Source organism: Manis pentadactyla, chromosome 3 (assembly GCF_030020395.1).
Source record: "Manis pentadactyla isolate mManPen7 chromosome 3, mManPen7.hap1, whole genome shotgun sequence".
Classification (NCBI taxonomy): Eukaryota; Metazoa; Chordata; class Mammalia; order Pholidota; family Manidae; genus Manis; species Manis pentadactyla.
This window is the reverse complement of record NC_080021.1, coordinates 186,328,960-186,354,676: the sequence shown is the minus strand read 5'-3', so window position 1 is coordinate 186,354,676 and position 25,717 is coordinate 186,328,960. Positions and strand designations below refer to the sequence as shown.

The following is a 25,717-nucleotide window of genomic DNA, read 5'->3' as shown; positions in this document are numbered from 1 at the left end:
AGCCAGTACCAGCTGTGAGCCACTGACTCTTGAATGAACTTTCACCCGAATCTGTTTAGTTTCATTCTTTTAGTTATAAGAACAAAGATTCACTTGTGGAAGTTCAAATAAATTTTTTCTCTTATTTTTATTCTTAAGTAATAATTCATTTGGGTTGTTCAGGTAAATCACATAGAATTCAAGAACAGAAATCTTAGCAGAGTTGAGGCTTGTTGAGTCTGAACTATACATGCCCAGACTATAAAGGAATTTTTAAAAATATTTTGAGGGAAGCAAAGTGTTCCAATAATCCCAAAGTCTGCCCCTCTTATTAACCATTAGTAAGACTTGCTCTCACCACATTGTTAATACAGGAAGTAGATGCAGTGGAGATCACGAAACAAAGGTAAATGCAGAGACAGTACAGAGAATGAGAGATAGCAGAGATGTCACCCAGGCACCCCGGACCTTCCCTGTGTGCTTGCACACCATTTCCTTGTTCTCTGCAGAGTCCCCACCCACCTCTGGGTTGTGAGGAGGTTAGGATTATGGTCAATTCAATAAGAGTAGTATCCTCATTTTACAGATTTCCAGGGAAGGAGATTCCAACAGAGCTCCTCTCCCTGTCCCCAAGCCCAAAGAAAAGGTCAATAGAGCTTGGTTTTCTCTTTCCCCTCTCCTCCTAGAAAGTCCACAAGAAGTCCTAATCTCTTTGTAAGTAGTTTTACATTGTATATGCGATCCTGCATGAAAGGAACCTCTGCCACCACCCAGAATCTGGGAATGAGCAGACTCTTTCAAGTGCTCTTGCCAGAGCACAGACATACCTTTGGGGTGTCCATGACAAAGGACCCGAGCTCCGCTCACAGGGGTTTGTAGTAAGGTAAATCTAAGTACACGTGGAAGTAATTATAATCACCATCTCCTATGTGTGTCATGTAACACATGTAATAAATCCAGGGGCCTGGGGGTTGAGGGGACAGTGTGGGGCAGGGGTGCCCTAGGAATCATGACACTGGAAAGTGACTTAATATCATCCCATCTCCCCATCTCCAGTCTCATACCAGTTTGGGGACCTGGGGTTAGAATCACTGCCTTAGAGGGTCAGCCATGAAAGAACCTCAAGGCTCCTCAGTCCCAAACTAGCTGACAACAAGGGAGAGGGACCACAACACTCAGAGCAAGGAGCTGTGAGGGGCTGCAGCCTCCATCGGCTGGACACCACAGCTCCTCCCACCACCCCCCCACTGCCATGCTTTGCCATTAGTTTGTTTTTATTTGCTTGTTGCCTTGTTGGCATGTTTGGTCTTTCAACTGATGCCTGGCATCATCCCACAAAGGATTTGGGGCAACCCAAAAATACATCTGAGGCCAAAAAAATAAAAACAGGTGAGGAAGTGGGGCAAAGGGTAATTAAAAATAAAAAAAATTATAAAATCACAAAACCAGGAAGGGGTGTGATTTACTTCAAACTGCAGACCATCAAGAGGCCTTCCCAGCTGCAGAGTTGAGACATGATACAAACACACGGGAACAGGTCTGAATCTAAGATAAAAACTCAGATGTCCAAAAAATTTGAGTCTTGTATTTATTTCCTTTAATCAAATGAAGTCTGACATGGAGCACCCAACTGACCATCGAATGGGAACGTTCTGTCTCAGTATTCAACAAGAGGCAGTCTACTCTCCACAGATTTCCCAGAGTCAGGAAGCCTTACCCAGCCCCAGAAAATGGTGGACATTTGTCGGTTGCTCTCCCAGGATCCATTGCCCCATGCGCCTTTCTTAACGACTCCAGATTTTCCTTTGTACAGCAACCATCGACTTAGGGGAGACTGACCCCACCTTCCATCCCAGAGGAGGGCCCTACTGGCCTCAATCAACCTGCATAATCTTATCCTACCTGCCGCTGCAGTGGGTCTGTCTTTCGCATGCATCCAGTCAGAGCAAACCCCGGGACGTTTGTTCTCTGACCATGGGAACCACTGGTTCCTATTCTGTAAGGGAAACAGCAGGCCCAGGGTATGCAGCAACCACCCTGTGACCATGAGAGGAGTCAGCCTGAGAACAAAGCTGACGAGCGGGGAGTCAAGAGATGTCAGAGCGCAGGAGCTAGAGCCTGATTAACTTGAGTCTGGTCCTACTTTTGAATAAATGCATAAATGCATGCTATTCTTAAACCAGGTTGAGTAGAATTTTCTCTTCTGTCTGAAGGTCTCCTCCCTGATACAGCCTCTACCCTCCATGCTGTTGTGGTTGCTTATTGACCACCCAAGAGTCTAAACTTGCAGACCCACAGTTCATACCTGGGCTGCAAACAGGGCGGTCGGGGGAGCCGGGAGCAACCCTGACTAAGGGCCAATGATAACTGTGTGGGGATTAGTACAACACTTTGCTTTCCCAAAAACATTTATTGGATTTCCTTATAGTCTGGGCGCCCCCACAGGAATGTTTTGTTGGTGTTACTGTTGTGATTGTGAGTCATGTAGTCTGTGCAGGGAAGAAGAAATCAAGAGCGGCTGCCTCCCAACCTTGCAGCATTGCACCACTGCATGGCTGGAGCTGGGTCCGAGAAGGAGACTGCAAACATCTCTCCGTGCTTCCTCGTGGGTAAGCCCCACTGCTCCATGTAGGAGCCCTCTTTTCCTGGTGCTAAGACTTGAGGAGAATTCTTGGTGTGGTGCTATTGGGCAATACACCGTGAAGCATGGATGATATTTTTCATGTTATTCTCACTGAACACAGACCTCTAGGATAACACCCAAGCAAGTATAGTAATCAGCAGTTCTACGTAGAGCTGAATAGCACACTCCAAGAAATCAGTTCTACTAAAAACAGGTTCTGTGTTTGTCTCTTAATTTTGTACACATCAATGACTCTTCATAGATATGCACCAGCTTCTGGTGGAAGAAAATCTAAGATTTTGCTAGCATAAAATAGCTGTGATATGGTGTCCTGTGGCTGTGTACAAAGCCAACAACTAGCCAGCATGTCTAGAAATATGAAGGTTCTTTCCTTCTAGGGTCTTAGATAGAAGCTCCCTTGTCATTGGAACAATAGGGGTTGGGGGGCAACCAGCTTACTTTTTAGTCCTCCTTACATGGCCCACAACACAGACGATGGGAAGTCCCTTTTCTACTCTGGGCTATTATTTCTCTACAGATACAATGGCGAGTTTGGAGGTCTTGCATTCTGGCAGTCTAGGAATTTGAGATAGTCACTCAGTTGGTTGTTTCTGACTCACCAGGTTCCTCACAGCAGCTTTCACGTCCTTGTTCCTCAGGCTGTAGATGATGGGGTTCAGCATGGAGGTCACCACCCCATAGAAGAGGGAGGTGAGCTTGTTGGAAAGGTCCTGGTTGTCTGCCCCCTGGGGGTCCTTGGATTTGGGCTTCCCATACATGAAGAGGATGGTCCCATAGAAGACAACCACCACAGTGAGGTGGGCCGAGCAGTTGGAGAAGGCCTTTTTCCTCCCCTCAGCTGATGGGATCCTCAGGACGGTAGCAATAATGAACACATAGGAGACAAAAATGAATAGAACCGGGATCCCCAGGAAGATCACATTGGCCACAACCATGCTGATCACATTGGTGGAGATGTCAGCACAGGCCAACTTCAGGACAGCCAGGATCTCACAGGTGAAGTGGTTGATGACATTGTCCCCACAGAAGGGTAGCCTCATGGCTTGGAATGTCTGAACTACAGAGTTGGTGATGCCAGCTGCCCAGGAGCTGGCAGCCATGGGCACGTAGGCAGCCTTGCTCATGACCACAGGGTACCTCAGGGGGTTGCAGATGGCCACGTAGCGATCAAAAGCCATCATGCCCAGAAGCACACACTCTGTGGCTCCCATGGCAAAGGAGAGGAACATCTGCATGGCACAGGCTGAGAAGGGGATGGCTTTCCTGGGGGTCAGGAAGCTGTCAAGAATGAGGGGGACTGAGGAGGTTGTGTAGCAGATGTCCAGGAAGGAGAGGTTCCCCAGGAAGTAGTACATGGGCGTGTGCAGGCGTGAGTCTAGGATGGTCACCAGGATGAGGACCCCATTGCCCAGCAGGATCACCAGGTACATCAGCAGGATGAGCACAAAGAATGTTTTCTCAAGCTTTGGGTGGGCAGAGAGGCCCAGGAGAATGAACCCCACCACTGGGGAGGTCTGATTGGACCTGTCCATGGTGCATCTGCTCTGCCACCTGCAGGAACTCTGCTGAGGTCAGTATCAGCACTTTCTGACTCCAAAAGTGCCTCGGCAATAGGGCAACATTCCCCACTCTGCTGAGCAACTGGAGAATAGCTCCTACAATTGGGTCGTCTCTATGAGATTCTAGGAAAAATGTTGTAGAGATCGGTGTTTAACTTTAGCTTCTAGTAAGAATGAAAGTTAATGTGGACTAACTCTCCTGCAGATGACAATTTGAATACCTGGACAAACTATATAAAACTTCTGCATTAAGCATTGGAGAGGTAATGAGATGAAGAATTATGGGTTGTGATTCTAGAAAAAACAGGAATTCAGAGAAGTCAGTCCAACATTTGAGGCTATGTTTCAACTGGGACATTTGCAGCTTCTGGAGATGGCCTCTGAGAGGATGAGAAGCACAACTGACAGGCTCCTGGAAGCTGCAACAGATTTGAAGTACGAGGCCCACTGTGAAGGTCCCCTAAAGGGCAGCACCATAGGAATAAGAGTGAATCAGAAGGGAGTACACATCAATTGGTGCTGTAGCTCAGTTTCAAATACTCTCAAGCCCTGAAATTGGGTTGAGGTGGTTCCAGATTTGTGGTGTTTCCAAATATTTAACAGAAGCAAACATAAATCCATGCTGTAAAGTAACATCACCCTAGTCTCTAAATCATTTCTCCAAATAATTTTGCAAGTACAACATATGCCACACATTAAAAAAGAATAAGGCACATAGGAGACAAGACAACATAACTGAAAACCAAGAGGAAAAAGCGGAAAATCACGCATCCCTTTCCTTGGAGCAGGAGGGAGCCACAGCTCTTCTGCCATGATGTCACTTGCTGAGAGAATTAACCCAGACCTCTGCGCCAAGGCCCGAACATCCCACTGAGCCTTTTGTATGCCTGGGCAGCAAGCATGCCTGTCGTGCACTGTGGCCAAGCTGGAGGAGAGTTCTGACCCAACATCCCTTCTTTTCTTTTTTCTCCAGCTGCCTGCCCCAGGGGCACTAGCTTCTCCCTGAGACTGTGCACAGACCCCTGGGTCTTGCTCCGTTGGCTCTTCTTGCTGGGAAGCCTGAATCTATCCTCAGACTTTAAGAGCTCCCCCAAAGGGGATTCATTCTGGACCAGTAAAGAACTTGCAGGCAACATCAAGAGGTTATTTGCCCCATATCTAAAATATTCACGAGCTTCCCAGATACCCATCTCTCCCTGAGCTCTCGGTAACCCAGCCCCTTCCTCGGTTGTGCAGGGGCACTTCCTGCCTGGGTTGCTCTGAGGCACTCCTCCACTGGCGCTCAGCATTGTAGCTGTGACCAAGTCAGTGCCACAATAATTCAGTTCAGGCCAATAGATGCATGGTGAGCATCTGCTCTGGGTCAGGCATAATTCTAGGTGCCAGGATCACAGCAATGAAAGGAACAGGCTGTGTCCTCAAAGACCTCAAATTCTAGCTGGAGAAACAGGCAAACAAGTAATTACTTCATCATTATCACCAACCACCACCATGATAATCACTCTAACGCTGCTGACAATGGGCCTTGGGGCCTGTTTAGGAATCTGCTCCTTTCCCATGTAGAAAGCCCCTTACTGCCTTCCCCACAGTCCCCCAGCTTGCGCTTGACTCCCTGAGTGATGTGGGACACTGTTCTTCCTGGCAAGGCTCGTTTATTTTACTTTGAAGTAGTTCCTGCTTGAAACTGAGCTAAAAAATCTGCTCCTTTGCAAATTTAATCCCTCTCCCACACAGTCCTTCCAAATATCTAGAAATAGCTTGGCTTCAGCATGAAGATAAACAAGAGTCAATCTCCCATTTTCTCCCAGGGCCATATCTCTTAGAGTAAATGTACCTTCCAAGAATTGACTACAAAGGCTGGTCAGTACTGAGAATGGCTTTGAGCTTGAGGATGGCTCAGGTGCCCAGGACACACTACTACCTGGGATGTATGTGGTGACACAGTACATCAGTCCTAGACTCGGTTTTCACTCTATGTCACCAGCTCTCTACCCCCTCTCAAGAACCTGGATCATGAAGAAAATATTCCCTCCATGTCATTGTCACCAGACCCAGAAACATGGCTTGCTATTATTGCTGACTTTGGATTCTTAACCAAGAAAGAGAAAGAACCCCCAGTTCTCATCAAGAAGGGACAACTGTGTGCATGAAGACGACTATGAGCTGTGCGGCCCTGGGCAAGCCATCTCCTCTGTGCAAAGTGGGATGAGGCCAGATGATCTTACAGACCCTTGCAGTTTAACAGGTCTATCTGATTCCATGAGAATCACAGCATACCAATGAAAGGGCTTCCTAGCTCCCCTTTTCAAGCCTGCATGCCAGTACAATCAAGTCTGATGGCAGAAATTTAGCTGTGCTAATGAAAATTTTGGTATGATCAAAACCTGCCCTTACCATTATCAGAAACATGATGAGCAAGGATGGTTAACTTCCTAAGGGCTGGTACCAGAAAAAGTGATGCTGGGTCTGAAGCTCCAGGGTAATGATTCAGAATGTGTGAGAGGTGAAGGGTCCAGCCTGTGCTTTCCCCTCTGCTGGCCTCATGTGCCAGGGTACAGGCTCCAAAGGACTGGCCATCACCCTTTGAGGATAATTTAATTCCAGTCTATTCTTGGAGACCATTTTAGTCCCTGAAGTCATTTAAAGTTTGGAAAGTGAGTTGTACTGTTTAGAAACTTTGTATCCTTCTGGGATAACATCCCCAAGATCCAATTATACTAAAGGCACTAGAAGAACTTTGCTGCCTGCTTCTTTCATCCCTCCAGCTTCCTTCCTTCTTTCCCTCCCTCTGAACATCTTAATCCCATTAACAGCATCCAACAGCCTGCTGATCAGTGATTACATGCCTCATTCAGACCCCCAAGTTTTTTCTCCGGTGTTGTGGCCAAGCCCCATCACCCTAAGTCTGTGCTTCTGCAGTGGTTTATAGGGCTCTCAGTGAAAGACTTGTACTCTCCCTCTAAATTTTCAGCTCCTTGGATTAGATCCTTGGAGCCTCCTGCAAGTTCTTCCTCAGTCCTCCCTGAGTGTCCAGCTAAGTCACGGGCCCTTCAGCTTCCCATCATCTGTCATGTACTCTGAGATCTCCTGGGAGTCACTGACAGAATGTGACTCAGAACAAAGATGGTCCAAAGATTGGGTACATCCTTTTACTCAGCCAACGATTACTGAGTGTGCACTGCAAAAAGGGCAGAAATGTGCAGGATAACCCGTCTCTGACTTTTGGGGCGCACCCTCTAGTGGCCAGAGAAGAATGTGAATAGAAAATTATCAAGGTAGGAAGCACAGGAGAGGGAACGCTCTGGCTGTTGTGAAAGCCCAGGGGACAGGGCCAGACTTCCAGACCTGTTCCAAGGCCCCTGGTGTGCTGGACCTGACATGCCCACTGCGCACATCTCCCAGCTCCCATTCAGTGACTTTGGGGGTATCTTGAAATTGGCCACGGTGGGCGTGTTTACAGCACAGAAATAAGCAAATGCTTTCATTCAGAGCTTTTTTGATATGGACACTGGGTTGTTAAGCATTTACCAGCAGACCACTGGAATGGATGAGTGGGCCATTTGCCTGATGAAGAGGAGCACAGAATCACCCCAGGCAGACAGGGTTGTAGAACAAAGGTGCAGAGGGGGAAAACAGCCCCGGGAGTGGGGAGTGAGCAGCGGTGCAGTGTGGGGGGCATCCAGGAGCAGGTGCTGCCATTGGGGAGGGAGGCAGGGCTGGACCCTACTTGGTCTTTTGGAGCAAAGTGAGGAGTTAGGACTTCCTCCTGTAAGGGGTGAGGAGAGGAGGCACTTGGGGATTTTAAGGAAAGGTCTGACATGAGCAAACCTGTCCCTTAAGTTGGTCCTTCTGGGCACAATGTGAAGAGAAGACTGGGGACAGGAGGACAAGTACTAAGGAGATGGGAAAACACTTGACACAAGTGAAGATAAGAACATTAACTGGGAGATGACTGAGGGGTAGTGAAGACAGAGATTCGGGGAATGTTTGGTAGATACCAAGTACAATGATAGAGTTTGGCTGGATCCAGCAGGCAGGAAAGAGCTTAGAGTCAGTATTTCCAGCTCAGATGACAGGTGGATGATGATGATGCCACCGAAGTAAAGACTATTGACCAGTTGCTGGCTGAGGAGAAGGGGAACTGAATTCATTTGGGGTATAGTGTGTTTGAAGATTATCCAGGCCAAGATGGGGAAGACATCTGAGCTGAAAACTCATTGACTTATCCATCACCTCAGGAGAGAAGCCTGAACCCTGGAGATGCCAGCACTGGCTGCTGTCTCCAGATGCAATTTTAATTTGGCTACCATTGGGAGATTGTAGGAGGTCCCTACAATCAAATTCCTAATAACTCTGGGCCACTAGGAGCCCATCCACTCTGTTGTGAGAACGCTCTGTGAAAGTGGATCCTGAAGATAGGAAGGAGGTTCCCTACTGGCAGGAGAGACAGAAAGGCCCCAGAGACCAGTGACCCAGAGGAGGTCAGCAGGGTTGTGGATAGTATAGTCAAAGGTCAAGGGTTAGGGGTCAGGAGATAGGGGCAAGCAAGGACTGAAAGAGTAGCTGACTCCAGAGCAGAGGAAGCACAGGCTGCTGCTCTGATCATTCATTAAAAAATATTGGGGTTGGGGGGAGGCTCAAGATGGCAGTGTGAGTAGGGTGTTGGAAATCTCCTCCCAAAACCAAATATATTTTTGAAAATACAACAAATACAACTACGCCTAACAGAGAGACTAGAAGATACAGTACAATAGCGAGGTTACATCTACGTATGCAAGAACTCAGCATCTCACGAAAAGGGTAAGAACAAAGCCATGACCCAGCAGGACCCAAGCACTCCCCCCAACCCAGCTCACTGGCAGGAGGAAAAGAATCAGAGTGGGAAGGGAGTGGAAGCATAGAACTGCTAAATAACCAGCCCTAGTAATCTGCACTGGGAGCACAGACATATATTGCATGGTGTACTGGTTATTAGAGAAATGGAAAAGTAAAATCCAAGTCGGAGACTGCGAGTGGGTCCCCACAGCCCACTCCCCTAGGACAAAAGAAAAGCGATGCTTTTTGAAAGCCTTAAAGGGACAGGGGCCTAACAGCTGGATGGAACCGTCCTGGCACACTCAGCCCAGGAGGCTGGGAATCCTAAGGAACTTCAGGCACCCTAACTCCCTGGGTGGCAATGCAGCTTTGAAGCCCCTCGCGGCGATAAGCAGCCTGCCATTCATTTACCCCCAGCCGTCGCTATAAGCAGACTGGCTGACCTGCCACAGCGGCAGAGCAAAGGAGAGTGGCCCCACCCACAGCAACCACACAGAGTCTCCTCCCAGTGCACAGCTACTTGGGACAGACCCAGAGGCTGCGACTGGCATGCAGCTGCCTGGCACAGACCGAGGAAGCCAGAGCAAGGCACCAAGGGGCGTTGTTCTCACAGGAGAGCACACCCGGCGCAACTGCCACTCCCTGCAGGGCTCTTGGCTATCCCAAGGGCCTCCCTGCCCACGGGAGCTCAGGAGATTAACCCAGAGAATTCTCCTTTCCTGCGGGTGACTGACACAGGCAGCGGAGAAGGGCAAGGAGACGAGCAAGCAGGAAGGGACTTTGTTCTCCCAGCTGACACATGCACCACCTGCCTGTGACCACATCTATTGCCACGAAAAGGCAGAATAATCTGGTCCAGTCAAGAATCACCCAGACAACCCCAGAGAGAGAGCCTGGGGAGATAGATATAACCAATCTTTCCGAAAAAGAATTCAAAATAAAGGTCATACCCATGCTGATGACCTGCAGAGAAATATGCAAGAGCTAAGGGATGAAGTCAGGAGGGAGACTACAGAAGTGAAACAATCACTGGAAAGACTAAAGAGCAGATTGGATGAGGTGCAAGACACTGTTAATGGAATAGAAATCAGAGAACAGGACTACAGAGAAGCTGAGGCAGAGAGAGATAAAAGGATCTCCAGGAATGAAAGAATATTAAGAGAATTGTGTGACCAATCCAAACTGAATAATATTCACATTATAGGGGTACCAGAAGGAGAAGAGAGAGAAAAAGGGATAGAAAGTGTCTTTGAAGAAATAATTGCTGAAAACTTCCCCAAACTGGGGAAGGAAACAGTTTCTCAGACCATGGAAGCCCACAGATCCCCCAACACAAGGGACCCAAAGAGGACAACACCAAGACATATAATAATTAAAATGGCAAAGATCAAAGACAAGGACAGAGTATTAAAGTGAGCCACAGAGAGAAAAAAAGATCACCTACAAAGGAAAACCCATCAGGCTATCATCAGACTTCTCAACAGAAACATTACAGGCCAGAAGAGAATGGCATGATATATTTAATGCAATGAAACACAAGTGCCTTGAACCAAGAATACCATATCCAGCACAATTATCATTTAAATATGAAGGATGGATTAAACAATTACCAGACAAGCAAAAGTTGAGGGAATTTGCCTCCCACAACCACCTATACAGGTTATTCTAGAGGGACTGCTCTAGATGGGAGCACTCCTAAGACTAAATAGATGTCACCAGAGAAAATAAAATCACAGCAAAGAAAGCAGACCAACCAAATACTAACTAAAGGCAAAAAATAAAATCAACTATTCACAAAAGCAGTCAAAGGAAACACAAAAGAGCACAGAGTAAAACACCTAACATATAAAGACTGGAGGGTGAAGAATAAGAATGGAGAGAAATAAAGAATCATCAGACAGTGTTTATAATAGCTTAATAAGACACTTAGGTTAGATGGTTAGATAGTAAAGAAGCTACCCTTGAACCTTTGGTAACCACAAATCCAAAGCCTACAATGGCAATAAGTACAGATCTTTTGATAATCACCCTAAATGTAAATGGAGTGAATGCACCAATCAAAAGACACAGAGTAATAGAATGGATAAAAAAGCAAGAACCATCTATATGCTGCTTACAAGACACTCACCTCAAACCCAAAGACATACACAGACTAAAAGTGAAGAGATGGAAAAAGATATTTCATGCAAACAATAGGGAGAAAAAAGGAGGTGTTGCACTACTTGTATCAGACCAAATAGACTTCAAAACACAGAAAGTAACAAGAGATAAAGAAGGACATTACATAATGATAATGGGGGCAGTCCAACAAGAGGATATAACCATTATAAATATATATGTGCCCAATACAGGAACACCGACATATGTGAAACAAATACTAACAGAATTAAAGGAGGAAATAGAATGCAATGCATTCATTCTAGGAGACTTCAACACACCACTCACTCCAAAGGACAAATCCACCAGACAGAAAATAAGTAAGGACACAGAGGCACTGAACAACACACTAGAACAAATGGACCTAACAGACATCTACAGAACTCTACACCCAAAAGTAGCAGGATACATTCTTCTCAAGTGCCCATGGAACATTTTCCAGAATAGACCACATACTAGGCCACAAAAAGAGCCTCAGTAAATTCCAAAAGATTGAAATCCTACCAACCAACTTCTCAGACCACAAAGGTATGAAACTAGAAATAAATTGTACAAAGAAAACAAAAAGGCTCACAAACACATGGAGGCTTAACAACATGCTCCAAAATAATCAATGGATCAATGACCAAATTAAAACAGAGATCAAGCAACATATGGAGACCAAGACAACAACAGCACAAAGCCCCAACTACTGTGGGATGCAGCAAAGGCAGTTCTAAGAGGAAAGTATATAGCAATCCAGGCATATTTAAAGAAGGAAGAACAATCCCAAATGAATAATCTAAAGTCACAATTATTGAAACTGGAAAAAGAAGAACAAATGAGGCCCAAAGTCAGCAGAAGGAGGGATATAATAAAGATCAAAGAAATAAATAAAATTGAGAAGAATAAAACAATAGGAAAAAAAACAATGAAACCAAGAGCTGGTTCTTTGAGAAAATAATCAAAATATATAAGCCCCTAACCAGACTTATGAAGAGAAAAAGAAAATCGACACACATAAACAGAATCAGAAATGAGAAAGCAAAAATCATGATGGACCCCACAGAAATACAAAGAATTATTAGAGAATACTATGAGAATCTACATGCTAACAAGCTAGAAAACCTAGAAGAAATGGACAACTTCCTAGAAAAATACAACCTTCCAAGAATGACCAAGGAAGAAACAGAAAATCTAACAGACCAATAACCAGCAATGAAATTTCAATCGGTAATCAGAAACTACCCAAGAACAAAACCCCCGGGCCAGATGGATTCACTGTTGAATTTTATAAGACATATAGAGAAGACATAATACCCATTCTCCTTAAAGTTTTCCAAAAAATAGAAGAGGAGGGAATACTTCCACACTCATTCTATGAAGCCAGCATCACTCTAATACCAAAACCAGGCAAAGACCCCACACAAAAAAAGAAAATTACAGACCACTATCCCTGATGAACATAGATGCAAAAATATTCAACAAAATATTAGCAAACTGAATTCAAAAATACATCAAGAGGGTCATACATCATGATCAAGTGGGATTCATCTCAGGGATGCAAAGATGGTACAACATTCGAAAATCCATCAACATCATCCACCACATCAACAAAAAGGACAAAAACCACATGATCATTTCCATAGATGCTGAAAAAGCATTCGACAAAATTCAACATCCATTCATGATAAAAACTCCCAACAAAATGGGTATAGAAGGAAAGTACCTCAACGTAATAAATGCCATATATGACAAACCCACAGCCAACATCATACTGAACAGTGAGAAGCTGAAAGCTTTTCACCTAAGATCAGGAACAAGACAGGGTTGCCCACTCTCCCCACTGTTATTCAACATAGTACTGGCAGTCCTAGCCATGGCAATCAGACAAAACAAAGAAATTCAAGGCATCCAGATTGGTGAAGAAAAAGTCAAACTGTCACTATTTGCAGATGACATGATACTGTACATAAAAACTCCTAAAGACTCCACTCCAAAACTATTAGAACCAATATCTGAATTCAGAAAAGTTGCAGGATACAAAATTAATACACAGAAATCTGTTGCATTCCTATACACTAACAATGAACTAGCAGAAAGAAAAATCACGAAAACAATTCCATTCACAATTGCATCAAAAAGAATAAAATACCTAGGAATAAGCCTAACCAAGGAAGTGAAAGACCTATACCCTGAAAACAACAGGACACTCCTAAGAGAAATTAAAGAGGACACTAACAAATGGAAACTCATCCCATGCTCTTGGGTAGAAGAATTAATATTGTCAAAATGGCCATCCTGCCCAAAGCAATCTACAGATTCAATGCAATCCCTGTCAAAATACCAACAGCATTCTTCAACGAACTGGAACAAATAGTTTTAAAATTCATATGGAACCACAAAAGACCCTGAATAGCCAAAGCAATCCTGAGAAGGAAGAATAAAGCAGGGGAGAATCTCACTTCCCAACTTCAAGCACTACTACAAAGCCACAGTAATTAAGAGAATTTGGTACTGGCACAAGAACAGAGCCACAGACCAGTGGAACAGAATAGAGAGTCCAGACATTAATTCAAACATATATGGTCAATTAATATACAAAAGGAGTCATGGACATATAATGGGGATATGACAGCCTCTTCAGCAGCTGGTGTTGGCAAAACTGGACAGCTACATGTAAGAGAATGAAACTGGATCATTGTCTAACCCCATACACAAAAGTAAACTCAAAATGGATCAAAGACCTGAATGTAAGTCATCAAACCATAAAACTCTTAGAAAAAAACATAGGCAAAAATCTTCTGACATAAACATGAGCAACTTCTTCATGAACATATGTCCTCAGGCAAGGGAAACAAAAGCAAAAATGAACAAGTGGGACTATATCCAGCTGAAAACCTTCTGTACAGCAAAGGATACTACCAATAGAACAAAAAGGCATCCAACAGTATGGGAGAATGTATTTATAAATGACATAACTGATAAAGGGTTGACATCCAAAATATATAAAGAACTCATGCACCTCAACAAACAAAAAGCAAATAATCCAATTAAAAAATGGGCAGAGGATCTGAACAGACACTTCTCCAAAGAAGAAATTCAGATGGCCAACAGACGTTTGAAAAGATGCTCCACATCGCTAATCATCAGAGAAATGCAAATTAAAACCACAATGAGATATCACCTCACACCAGTAAGGATGGCCACCATCCAAAAGACAAACAACAACAAATGTTGGTGAGGTTGTGGAGAAAGGGGAACCCTCCTACCCTGCTGGTGGGAATGTAAATTAGTTCAACCATTGTGGAAAGCAGTATGGAGGCTCCTCAAAAAACTTAAAATAGAAATACCATTTGACCCAGGAATTCCACTTCTAGGAATTTACCCTAAGAATGCAGCAGCCCAGTTTGAAAAAGACAGATGCACCACTATGTTTATCACAGCACTATTTACAATAGCAAGAAATGGAAGCAACTTAAGTGTCCATCAGTAGATGAATGCATAAAGAAGATGTGGTACATATACACAGTGGAATATTATTCAGCCATAAGAAGAAAACAGATCCTACCATTTGCTACAACATGGATGGAGCTAGAGGGTATTATGCTCAGTGAAATAAGCCAGGTGGAAAAAGACAAGTATCAAATGATTTCACTCATATGTGGAGTATAAGAACAAAGAAAAAAACTGAAGGAACAAAACAGCAGCAGACTCACAGAACCCAAGAATGGACTAACAGTTACCAAAGGGAAAGGGACTGGGGAGGGTGGGTGAGAAGGGAGGGATAAGGGGGGAAAAAGGGGCATTACTATTAGCAGACATAATATAGCGGGGGCATGGGGAGGGCTGTACAACACAGACAAGACAAGTAGTGATTCTATAGCATCTTACTATGCTGATGGACAGTGACTGTAGGGCAGTATGTGGTGGGGACTTGATGATGGGGGGAGTCTAATAAACATAATGTTCCCCATGTAATTGTAGATTAATGATACCAAAAAAAAAAATCCGGTTGATGGTTAGGGAATGCAAGAAAAATATAAATAAAACTTAAATCAACACTGCAAAAAAACAAACTAACTAACAAAAAACTTTCCCTCCTCTTAGACCCTTGGAAGGAATGACTGGGATCCCAGTCCTAGGAAAAATCTAGATAGTCCAGTGCTGCTCAGACACTAATATGCGTTAGGATCATGTAGAGGGCTTGTTAAAACACAACTGAAAACACACACACACACACACACACACACACACACACACACACACACACACGCAGGGGCAGGTGCTTGGCCTGCCCCCAGTGATGGACTCCATAGGTCCAGGGAGGGGCCTGTGCATCTGCATCATTAACAACTTCTCAGGTGGTGTTGAAGCTGCCCATCCGTTGGTCACACTGGAGTGGCACCAGGCTCGACTTCGTACTGCAGGTGGGGGGGGAGGGTTGGTGCTCAGGGCATTGAGATTTGAGGTATTGTTGAAAATGTTTACCCTTCTTTCTCCTCACTGCCCAGGGATGCTGCAGACAGACCAGCCAGGGGATATTTGGGTTTTAATTGGCCAAGACAAAATTTTAAGTGTCAGAGTTCTTCTTATTCCATGTGTCTGAGTGTGTGCATCTAGATGTGTTTGCCAAAGGTGCGTGGAGCTGACCAAAGGAGAGTCTGAGGCCCAGGAGCCCCAACTTCTCCTGGGGAGGCATCTGTTCATTGTGGCTTCCTGAGGACAAATGTGGACATGACACCCCATGGAATTCACTAGGTCTGTGACCAGATCGTTAGTCAAAAAGTTTCAACCCTGCTCAAAACACTGAGATTCTGTCAGGAATCATGGGTAGCAGCACATTGTCTGTGAAGGCAGAAAAGACCCACCACTATTTTGAGATAAAGCCAGGACTGGAGGCAGGTGCTACAAGGTCAGAGGAAAAGAACTTCCCTGGGGAGGGAGAAGTGGGTAGGTGGGAGGAGGAAGTGGTGTCCATGGAAGGTGAGGGGTCCACAGCCTTGCCTCCTGGTGGAGAGGAGACCACTCCTCAGCAAGCACGAAGTGGGGAAGTAAGTGGGCACTTCCTGATGTCTGAAGGCTGCATTGCCTAACCAAGTTCTGCCTGCTTCACTGCCTCGTTCCATGAAGACTCACTGGACACACCCACTTTCATCCTCCAGTGGGGGTCCTCCCGTTGTTCCCATGCCTGTACCATGAGGCCCCCAGGCCACAGGACTCACCTGACTGCACCAGGGGGACACCTGTTTCAGAGGCAGTCAGCATATGGGCTGTCTGGGGGTCTCTACTGGACGATGACCAACCACACCCCTTAGATTTGTCTCTTAGGAACTTGAACTCAAAACTCCAGGGCACCGCCGCTGCTGCAGGAGGGCAGGGAGAGGAAGGAGAAGCCAGAGTAACAGAGAGAAGGCGGCAAGAAGGCAGTTCGTCTGCAGCCGCTGAAGCTGAGTCAGGGGCAGAAGAGGAGGGTGATCAGTCTGAACCGGAGTAAGAGAAGCAAGGCCACAGAGGTGAGGCCCCAACGCAGCAGCGCCCTGCCACCCGGGCCCCAGAAGGAGCCACTCAGTGCTGACTGACATCTCAGTATTTCAGGGTCTGTTCAGCCACAAGTTCTGATCATACCACTGTTCCCCATGAACATCACAATATCCTCTAATCCTTGAGGAAATCCAAGTGGAAGTAGGGGAGGCTCCTGGCATTTAGAGGGCAGCGGTCAAAGATAGTAGGCATCATGAATACAAGGCACTCCCTTATTAATAGTAATGTCTCACCATTATCTCAAGTACAACAAATCCAACTGGCCATAAACTCCCCAATCACAGAAACTATTTCTTAGTCATATCTTTATCTCCAGTAACCAGCCTGGAGCTGGGCACAAAAAATGTATAGAAACTGTAAACTGGAATGTCAGAAACAAGTTTATAGCCACCCTACCCACACCAACCCAGACAGGCAATCCTCCTCACTTCCTCCTGTCTTTCTTCTGGTTCCCAAGGTCTGATATTTTAGCCATTGTTGATTCTTCTCTCTCCTGCATCTCCCACCCCAGTAAACGCGATCATTTCTTCCTCCCAAATGTCTCCCAGGGCAACTCTCTCTTCCATTCCTGTTATTTTCAGCCTGGGCTGGCTCTGTGCGTCCCTCCCATGCCCAGCCCCTGGACAGCTCTGTCCAGGCATGATCTCGGTCATGCCTCAGTCTCCAGATAGCCCCGCTCTGCTGGCCGTTCCCTGACGACGAAGACATCGGGTCCCCACCCACCCCTCCTCTTTGGCGCCTGGCACGAGGCCTGGCATGTATGCTACATTTGTGGCATAGAGACTGTCCAGAGTGGTGGGCAGGCTGGGAGCAGAGAGTGAGCGAGCGCAATGCCCCGGGTACCTGAGTGGAGGGAAGGAGATGCCTGAGCGGCTGGGAATCCATTTGGCTCAAAGTTCCCAGGAACATTTGAATCATTGAGGCCCAGCTCTTCTTCTGGTCTAGGCTGAGGGCCAATGACAGAGCCACCTTGGCCAACCTGTGGTCAAAGCCCAGGAGAATTCTGATTACCTGGCCAGAGAATGTTCTATGCTGAGATTTCCTTGTAGTGACAATTGAGCTCTGGGTAGACTTCACTACACCACCTAATTGGGTCTATGGGATGAAGTCTAAATTCTGAGCCTCTCACCAAACTTTAAATTGCTTCTGAGATAGGGCCTGGCCCCAAAGCAACCTGCCCTAAAATTCTTGAGAGAGTCATCATGGGACTTCCTGGAGAGCAGTGTGCAGCATAGAGAAGAGGATGCTGGGCCCAGAAGCTAGGCATGGCTTGCCAGCCAGCCCTGTGTGCAATTTCCTCTGGGCTGGGGCTCTTGGCTGGGAGTCAGCCATTGTATCCTTGTCTCATGGAGCCCCAAGGTCAGGCAAGGGCAGTGTGAGTAGGTGTAGCTGTGTGAGCTGTGGATGCAGTTTGGACTCCTCTACATCCAGGGTCATGTGAGACATCAGGGAGTTAGACAACAGTTTAAGAGCATGTGCTCATGTTAAGAGTGTGTATCCACATGTGGCTTGAGCAGCTCTGAGAGATATGGCCTGTGTGGCCTGCTTGGTTATGGCTTGGTAGCACCCAGACGGGCAGGTGATACCAGAGACAGTCACTTCTAGCCTCTATAAACTGGCAGCCTTCCTACTCCACCAGCCCACCTGCCTGTGAGCAATTGATTCAGCCTAGATGGCAGTGCACATGAGGTAAGTGCTGGGCCATCTCTAGGGCAAATATTCACCAGATGGGAGGGAAGAAAAAGAGTCTAATGCAGAGAAGGCTGTACAGGGAGGGCCAGAGGGTGGGCTGGGCTGGGGGACAGGACAGCTACTTCCCATGTTCTGCTGCTGTGCCAAAGGAGCAAACTTAGGATCAATGCAGGAAGGGAGAAGTTAGAAAAAGGCAAATATCAGGTCCCTGAAGAACTCTTAACAGCCCAGGCTTCCTGACAACAACACGGAGTCCATGAGCCTCCCTGTTCTTTGGACTATTCAAGCAGAGGCAGAGAAATCACTTCCTGAGGAGAGGATCCCTGTATCAGATGGGTTAAAGGAGTGGACTGGACTGGTTTAGTATCTGAAGATTCTGCCAAGCCTCAAATTCCACACTCGCTGATACTAAAGGAGCTTTCTGTAAAAATAATTCCTCATCCCTTAGTTCCTGATATCCCAGGATCACCTCTTTAGACCTTGTATCACTACCAATTAGAAGAAAGAACCCCATCTTCAGGGCCACATGCAATTTATAAACCTCTCTCCTGACCTCCTTTTCTCCACCTTGAAACTGAGAGGCCAGCAATTCCCAAGATTGGTGTTTATCAGAAGTACACAGGGAGTATTTACTTAAATAAGCAGAACAAAGTAAAACTGATCTCCAAGACTACCTGCAAAGACAGGACCCATCACTCTGTAGTTTTAATCAGCACTTGGGTAACAATTAGATAGCCAGCTCCATGCTGTTTTGGACACCCTGTAGCAAGACCTGATGACATCTGGTGTTCCTAAACTTTTTGACAGTAAACTGTGATGATCTACAGTGTAGCTTTTGATATTCTGGGAAGCTGAGTAGATTTATGTGTGATGATGTCTGCAAAGCACGTAAATGGCACCGGATGGCATGTGACTCAAGGTCCCCCTCCACCCAGGCTGGTGATGTGAATTATGAGTGGGCTCTGACCATCAGGTAATGAGTTTATTCCTTGGGCCAATCCCAGAGCATCAGAGGTGCAGACAGGTCAGGTGTGGTTACAGGAGGTGACTCACAAGGCCTTCTCCACGTCAGATTTCTGGAGATTTTCTGGGCATTCCATGTTATATGCTCTAGAAATTCAATTGGTCAGATTATCCAGAGAAGAAGGGTAAGATCAGATTAACTGATTCACACTAACTAAACTCACAAACACTAAGGGTAAACCAGATACAGTATAAGAAAACTGTTAAAGAGATAAGAAGCTATGTTTTCAAGTCAGCACATTCTGTCCCTGTAAGATTATCTGTGTGGGAAGTCAAATTATAACAGAAACCTGCCAGGCATGGAGGAACCAGATCCAGAAGAATGAGCCATGTGACCTCAAATGGCCAGGGTCACTGAGCTGTAATAGGCTGAGGTCCCCAATTATATGACAGAAACAAACAGAGTTATTCAGAGGTCCCTGCTTGCCTGTAAAGTGCTGAGACATAGCATATATAGACATATGATTTTGCTTTAGGTATATTAGTGTCCTTTGTTAGGCAGAAATATCCTTCATTTTATTAAGTTTCATTAGATTCCTAGGGTCTGCTCTTCATGATTTTGGCTGATACACAGCCTAGCTTTAGATAAATTGGGGTTTTTTTGTTTTTAATTAATTAATTTTGTTGTCATTAATCTGCAATTACATGAAGAATATTATGGTTACTAGGGTCCCCCCTTCACCAAGTCCCCCCCACAAACCCCATTACAGTCACTGTCCATCAGCATAGTAAGATGCTATAGAATCACTACTTGTCTTCTCTGTGTTGCACAGCCCTCCCCATGCCCCCCCCACCTTATACATGCTAATAGCAATGCCCCCTTTCTTTTTCCCCACCCTTATCCCTCCCTTCCCTCCCTTTCTCCCCAGTCCCTTTCCCTTTGGTAACTGTTAGTCCATTCTTAGGTTCTATGATTCTGCTGCTGTTTTGTTCCTTCAGTCTTTCTTTGTTCCTATAGTCTTTGGCTTTGAAGTGAGTCTCTTGTAAGCAGCATAGAGATGGGTCTTGCTTTTTTATCCATTCTATTATTCTGTGTCTTTTTATTGGTGCATTCAGTCCATTTACATTTAGGGTGATTATTGAAAGATATGTACTTATTGCCATTGCAGGCTTTAGATTCATGGTTGCCAAAGGTTCAAGGTTAGCTTCTTTAGTATCTTACTAACTTAACTCACTTATTGAGCTATTTTAAACACTGTCTGGTCATTCTTTATTTTTCTCCCTTCTTATTCCTCCTCCCCATTCTTTATATGTTGGTTGTTTTATTCTGTGCTCTTTTGTGCTTCCTTTAACTGCTTTTGTGGGTAGTTGATTTTATTTTTTGCCTTTAGTTAATATTTGGTTGGTCTGCTTTCTTTGCTGTGATTTTATTTTCTCTGGTGACATCTATTTAGCCTTAGGAGTGCTCCCATCTAGAGCAGTCCCTCTAAAATACCCTGTAGAGGTGGTTTGTGGGAGGCAAATTCCTTCAACTTTTGCTTGTCTGGGAATTGTTTAATCCCTCCTTCATATTTAAATGATAGTCTTGCTGGATACAGTATTCTTGGTTCAAGGCCCTTCTCTTTCATTGCATTAAGTATATCATGCCATTCTCTTCTGGCCTGTAATGTTTCTGTTGAGAAGTCTGATGATAGCCTGATGGGTTTTTCTTTGTAGGTGACCTTTTTCCTCTCTCTAGCTGCCTTAAAACTCTGTCCTTATCCTTGACCTTTGCCATTTTAATTATTATGTGTCTTGGTGTTGTCCTTCGTGGGTCCTTTCTGTTGGGAGTTCTGTACACTTCCATGGTCTGATCGGTTATTTCCTCCTCCAGTTAGGGGAAGTTTTCAGCAATTATTTCTTCAAATACACTTTCTATCCCTTTTTCTCTCTCTTCTTCTTCTGGTACCCCTATAATGTGGATATTGTTCCTTTTGGATTGGTCACACACTTCTCTTAATATTGTTTCATTCCTGGAGATCCTTTTATCTCTCTCATCCCTTAGCTCTTACATATTTCTCTGCAGCTCCATCAGCATGGTTATGAGCCTTATTTTTAATACTTTTTCAGGAAGACTGGTTAGGTCTATCTCCTTATCAGGGTTTGCCTCTGTGATCTTGGTCTGTATCAATTTCTTCTGCCTTTTCATGGTGATAGATATATTTGTGGGGAGCTGGTGCACGTGTTGGGTAAGAGAAAGTCCCTTCTTGCCAGTTTGTGGCCCTCCTCTCCTGGGAGAACAGCGGCCTCTAGCGGCTTGTGCTGGGCAGCTGTGTGCAGATGGGGATTCTGATCTTGCCCGGCCACTATGGAGTTTATTTAGCTCTGCAGTTGCTGTGGGCGTGGCCTGCCTCAGGCTGCTTCTCCAATATGGCAGAGCTGCATTGGAGGGGGAACAGGCGAGAGGCTGTTTATCACAGTGAGGGGCCTCCGAGCTGTGTTGCGGGGGTTTGGGTGCCCAGAGTTCCCCAGGATTCCCTGCTTCTGGGCTAGGTGTCCCAGGGCACTTCTGTCCAGCTGTGGGGTCCCTGTCCCTTTAAGACTTTCAAAAAGCACTCGCTTTTCTTTGTCCCAGGTGCGCCGGCTGTGGGGACCCGCTCAGAGGTCTTACTGTCCTGTTTCCCTAGTTTCCAGCACCCCACACACTGTGTGTCTATGCTCTGGTGCGGATGGCTAGGGCTGGGTGTTCAGCAGTCCTGGGCTCCCTCTCCCTCCCCGCTCCTACTCCTCTCCTCCCGCTGGGAGCTGGGGTGAGGGGCGCTTGGGTCCCGCCAGGCCGCAGCCTGTATCTTACCCCCTTCGTGAGGCGCTGGGTTCTCACAGGTGTGGATGTAGTCTGGCTGTTGTCCTGTGTCTTCTGGTCTCTCTTTTAGGGAGAGTTGTATTTGTTGTATTTTCAGAAATGTATGTGGTTTTGGGAGGAGATTTCCACTGCTCTACTCACGCTGCCATCTTGGTTCGCTCTCCCTAGATAACTAGATAACTTGGTTTTATAGTTGAATGCCACAGCGTAAGTTTCTTCACAATTTTAGGGACATCATACTGTGATTCCCATGTATCAACCCAAGCAAGCCATCAAAAAGCAAACACATACTTTACGCCTTCACTATTCTAGGGGAGTAAGAGAGAGTTTGACATGGGAACACACAACCAATCTGCTGTGACAGAATTTGTCCTGCTGGGCCTCTCCGCCCACCCAAAGCTGGAGAAAACATTCTTTGTGCTCATCCTGCTGATGTACCTGGTGATCCTGCTGGGCAACGGGGTCCTCATCCTGGTGACCATCCTAGACTCGCACCTGCACACGCCCATGTACTTCTTCCTGGGGAACCTCTCCTTCCTGGACATCTGCTACACAACATCTTCTATCCCTCTAGTCCTGGACGGCTTCCTCACTCCCAGGAAAACCATCTCTTTCTCAGGCTGTGCCGTGCAGATGTTTCTCTCCTTTGCCATGGGAGCCACAGAGTGTGTGCTTCTGGGCATGATGGCGTTTGATCGCTATGTGGCCATCTGCAACCCCCTGAGGTACCCTGTGGTCATGAGCAAGGCTGCCTACATGCCCATGGCTGCCTGCTCCTGGGTGGCTGGTGGGGCCAACTCCCTGGTGCAGATCTCTCTTGCAGTACAACTACCCTTCTGTGGGGACAATGTCATCAACCACTTCACCTGTGAGATCCTGGCTGTCCTCAAGTTGGCCTGTGCTGACATCTCCACCAATGTGATCAGCATGGGGGTGGCCAATGTGATCTTCCTGGGGGTCCCAGTTCTGTTCATCCTCATCTCCTATATCTTCATCCTCACCACCATCCTGAGGATCCCATCAGCTGAGGGGAGGAAAAAGGCCTTCTCCACCTGCTCAGCCCACCTCACTGTGGTGGTCATCTTCTATGGGACCATCCTCTTCATGTATGGGAAGCCCAAATCCAAGGACCCCCGGGGGGCAGACAAGCAGGACCTTTCCGACAAGCTCATCTCCCTCTTCTATGGGGTGGTGACCCCCATGCTGAACCCCATCATCTACAGCCTGAGGAACAAGGACGTGAAGGCTGCTGGGAGGAACCTGGTGGCTCAGAAATGCCTCAGTCAGTGCTGATGGGATATGTCTCGGGACCCACACATTCTGATCCATATGAGAATCTCAATGCAAAGTAGTGCTAGGTGAGGGGTGAACTGAGTTTAGAGTCCTGCCACTCACAGGGTGGTCGAGGGGCCAGCCGTGTCAGCATGACCTGGGAGTTTGTTAGATATAAGGAATTTGGGGGCCCACTTTAGACCTACTGAATTGGAGTCTCCATTTGAACAAGCTCTACCAGGTGAGTCACACGCATGTTAAACTGAGATGTATTGGTTAGAACATCATGGATGCTGTGGTGGATGTGCTGACCACACCCCACCCGCACCCAACCTAGGGCCTGTTACTGGGAGTGCTGGTGGCTTCCAGCACTTGGCTGAGTCCCTCTGCTGGCTTGTCCTTGGCCCAAGAACGTTATGTCACCCAAAGTCACATTCCCTTCTCAGAGGCAGCCCACGTCCAGTGACTAGTCAGTGTCAATATAAAGGCCTGGTTCTCCTTGCTTCAAATGGGGATATCTCTAAAGGGCCATCCCAACCTGAGAGCATTCCCATGGCAGTTCATGTGCTCCCTCTGCCCAGTCTTGAGCAACCATCAATCTTAGCACTGATGCCTAAGCCGTGTGTGCATGTCCCTGGTGTGTGTCCCTCTCAGGGGTTTCCTGTATCCTGACTCCCAAGAACAGTAAACCACCAAATTCCTTTTGTTCAAATAAAAATTATTCTTTAAGTTAAATTCCTCTACTCTCCCCCTCTATAAGTGGATCTGAATTTGTATTCACTGTACAAGTGTCATTACTCCTAAGCAGAGAGTCAACAGGGCTCTTTTACTCCATAGGCATAAGGGCATGTAGTCAGGCTAGGGGGTTTCTTCCAAGGAGAAAGATGTTTGAGGTGGAAAACGTATGGGCTCTAAACTATAACAAAACAAAACAAAAAACCTTTTAAAAATCTTAATAATTGTTTACTAACATATCTACAAAAGGGAATATTATGTCAACCTCAGTAATGGATATGTTTTGTAGTTACGCGTCTTATTTTAAAATACTCTGTAGTTAGGCACTTTCACTTTGCAAGAACTCCTTCATTTTCATGCTTATTGTTGAAAAATCATAGAATTATAAATTGAATCACTTAGAAGCCAAACAATTTCCATAACAGAGGCAAGGAAACTCAATTCAAATTTACCACAAAATTTACATAAGTGGGGTGTAGGTGCATTTTGACATGGAGTGGGAACTCTGAGAGAGACAGTGCCCCAGCCTGGGACAGTCTTGAGATGGGCCTCACAGTTCCAGATAACTTGTCTGCAGAGCTTAAAAATGCAGTGAGCACACAAGTGTCTCTCCTCAGTTACCTTTCAACTCTCTCTTGCCCACCCCCCACCCGTGTGCTCAGAGAGGTGTGTCCAGGTGGCCAGTAGACTTCCACAGAGGGGCTGTCAGGGAGCAGATGCATGAAGCTTTTCCCTAAGAGAAAATCCCAAACATGACAGCCTCTACCTGACCCTGAGGTAGTCTGTGGGCTGTTGAGGGTCCCAGCCAGGTGACCCAGGACTTGTTTTCCTTAGTCTATATGAAAATGACAAAAGCATCCATGGAGAGGGTGGAACCCACGCTCTATGGCAAGAACTCAGCGCATTTCTCCTGGGGTAACATGGACCATGAGGCCTGCAGATGAGGGGGGTCCACAGAGAGCTCTGATACCAACTTCTGTCTTCTTACCAAGTAAGAATAAGTACCCAGGGTCTTTTTATAGTAAATTATCCACACTTATCTTTAAGATCAGTCCTTATCAGTTGCTTTTGATAGAGATTAGGCTTCAACCCAAGGCCCCTCACCTACTCCCTGCCTTCCCCTTACCACTTCTAAGGGGAACTTCCCATCCTCAGGCCACGCTAAGCAGGCATGGCCATGCTCCATCCTAGCTACCTGACTCTCACCTCCCTAACTCTAGTTGAGCTTCCTTGCCACCAAAGAGCTCTTACTAAACAGAAGCTTTCGGCAAAATGCTAGTTACCTGCCTGGCCTATGACATCAAAACTACTTCTATGGCTTGACCCTGTTGCTCTCTCAGCAGGCCCAGCCCTCTCTCCTGCCATCATGTCCTTGGCTTCAATCTGGAATTCTCATTCCTTACTGTACTACAGCAGTGGGAGGGCAAGGTCCAACATCTCTGGCAAACAGAGTCACTTCCTAGTTGGGACCAAGCTGATCAGACCTCTGTCCTCCGACTCTTCCCTGTTCCTGGGCTCCCACACAGTTTAGGGGCA

General features: G+C 46.1%; 2 protein-coding genes across 2 annotated transcripts; one reads left to right on the top strand and one right to left on the bottom strand.

Annotated features, from left to right (window-relative positions):
* Window positions 1–3,195: 3,195 nt before the first annotated feature.
* On the bottom strand, window positions 3,196–4,155 carry LOC118914016 (olfactory receptor 13C7-like). The gene has a single exon (XM_036888463.1). The coding sequence runs from the start codon at window positions 4,153–4,155 to the stop codon at window positions 3,196–3,198; it is 960 nt and encodes a 319-aa protein (XP_036744358.1).
* An 18,352-nt stretch (window positions 4,156–22,507) lies between these two features.
* Window positions 22,508–23,467, top strand: LOC118913985 (olfactory receptor 13C7). Its single transcript, XM_036888420.2, has one exon. It carries the CDS (start codon window positions 22,508–22,510, stop codon window positions 23,465–23,467), a length of 960 nt encoding a protein of 319 aa, XP_036744315.1.
* Window positions 23,468–25,717: the final 2,250 nt, after the last annotated feature.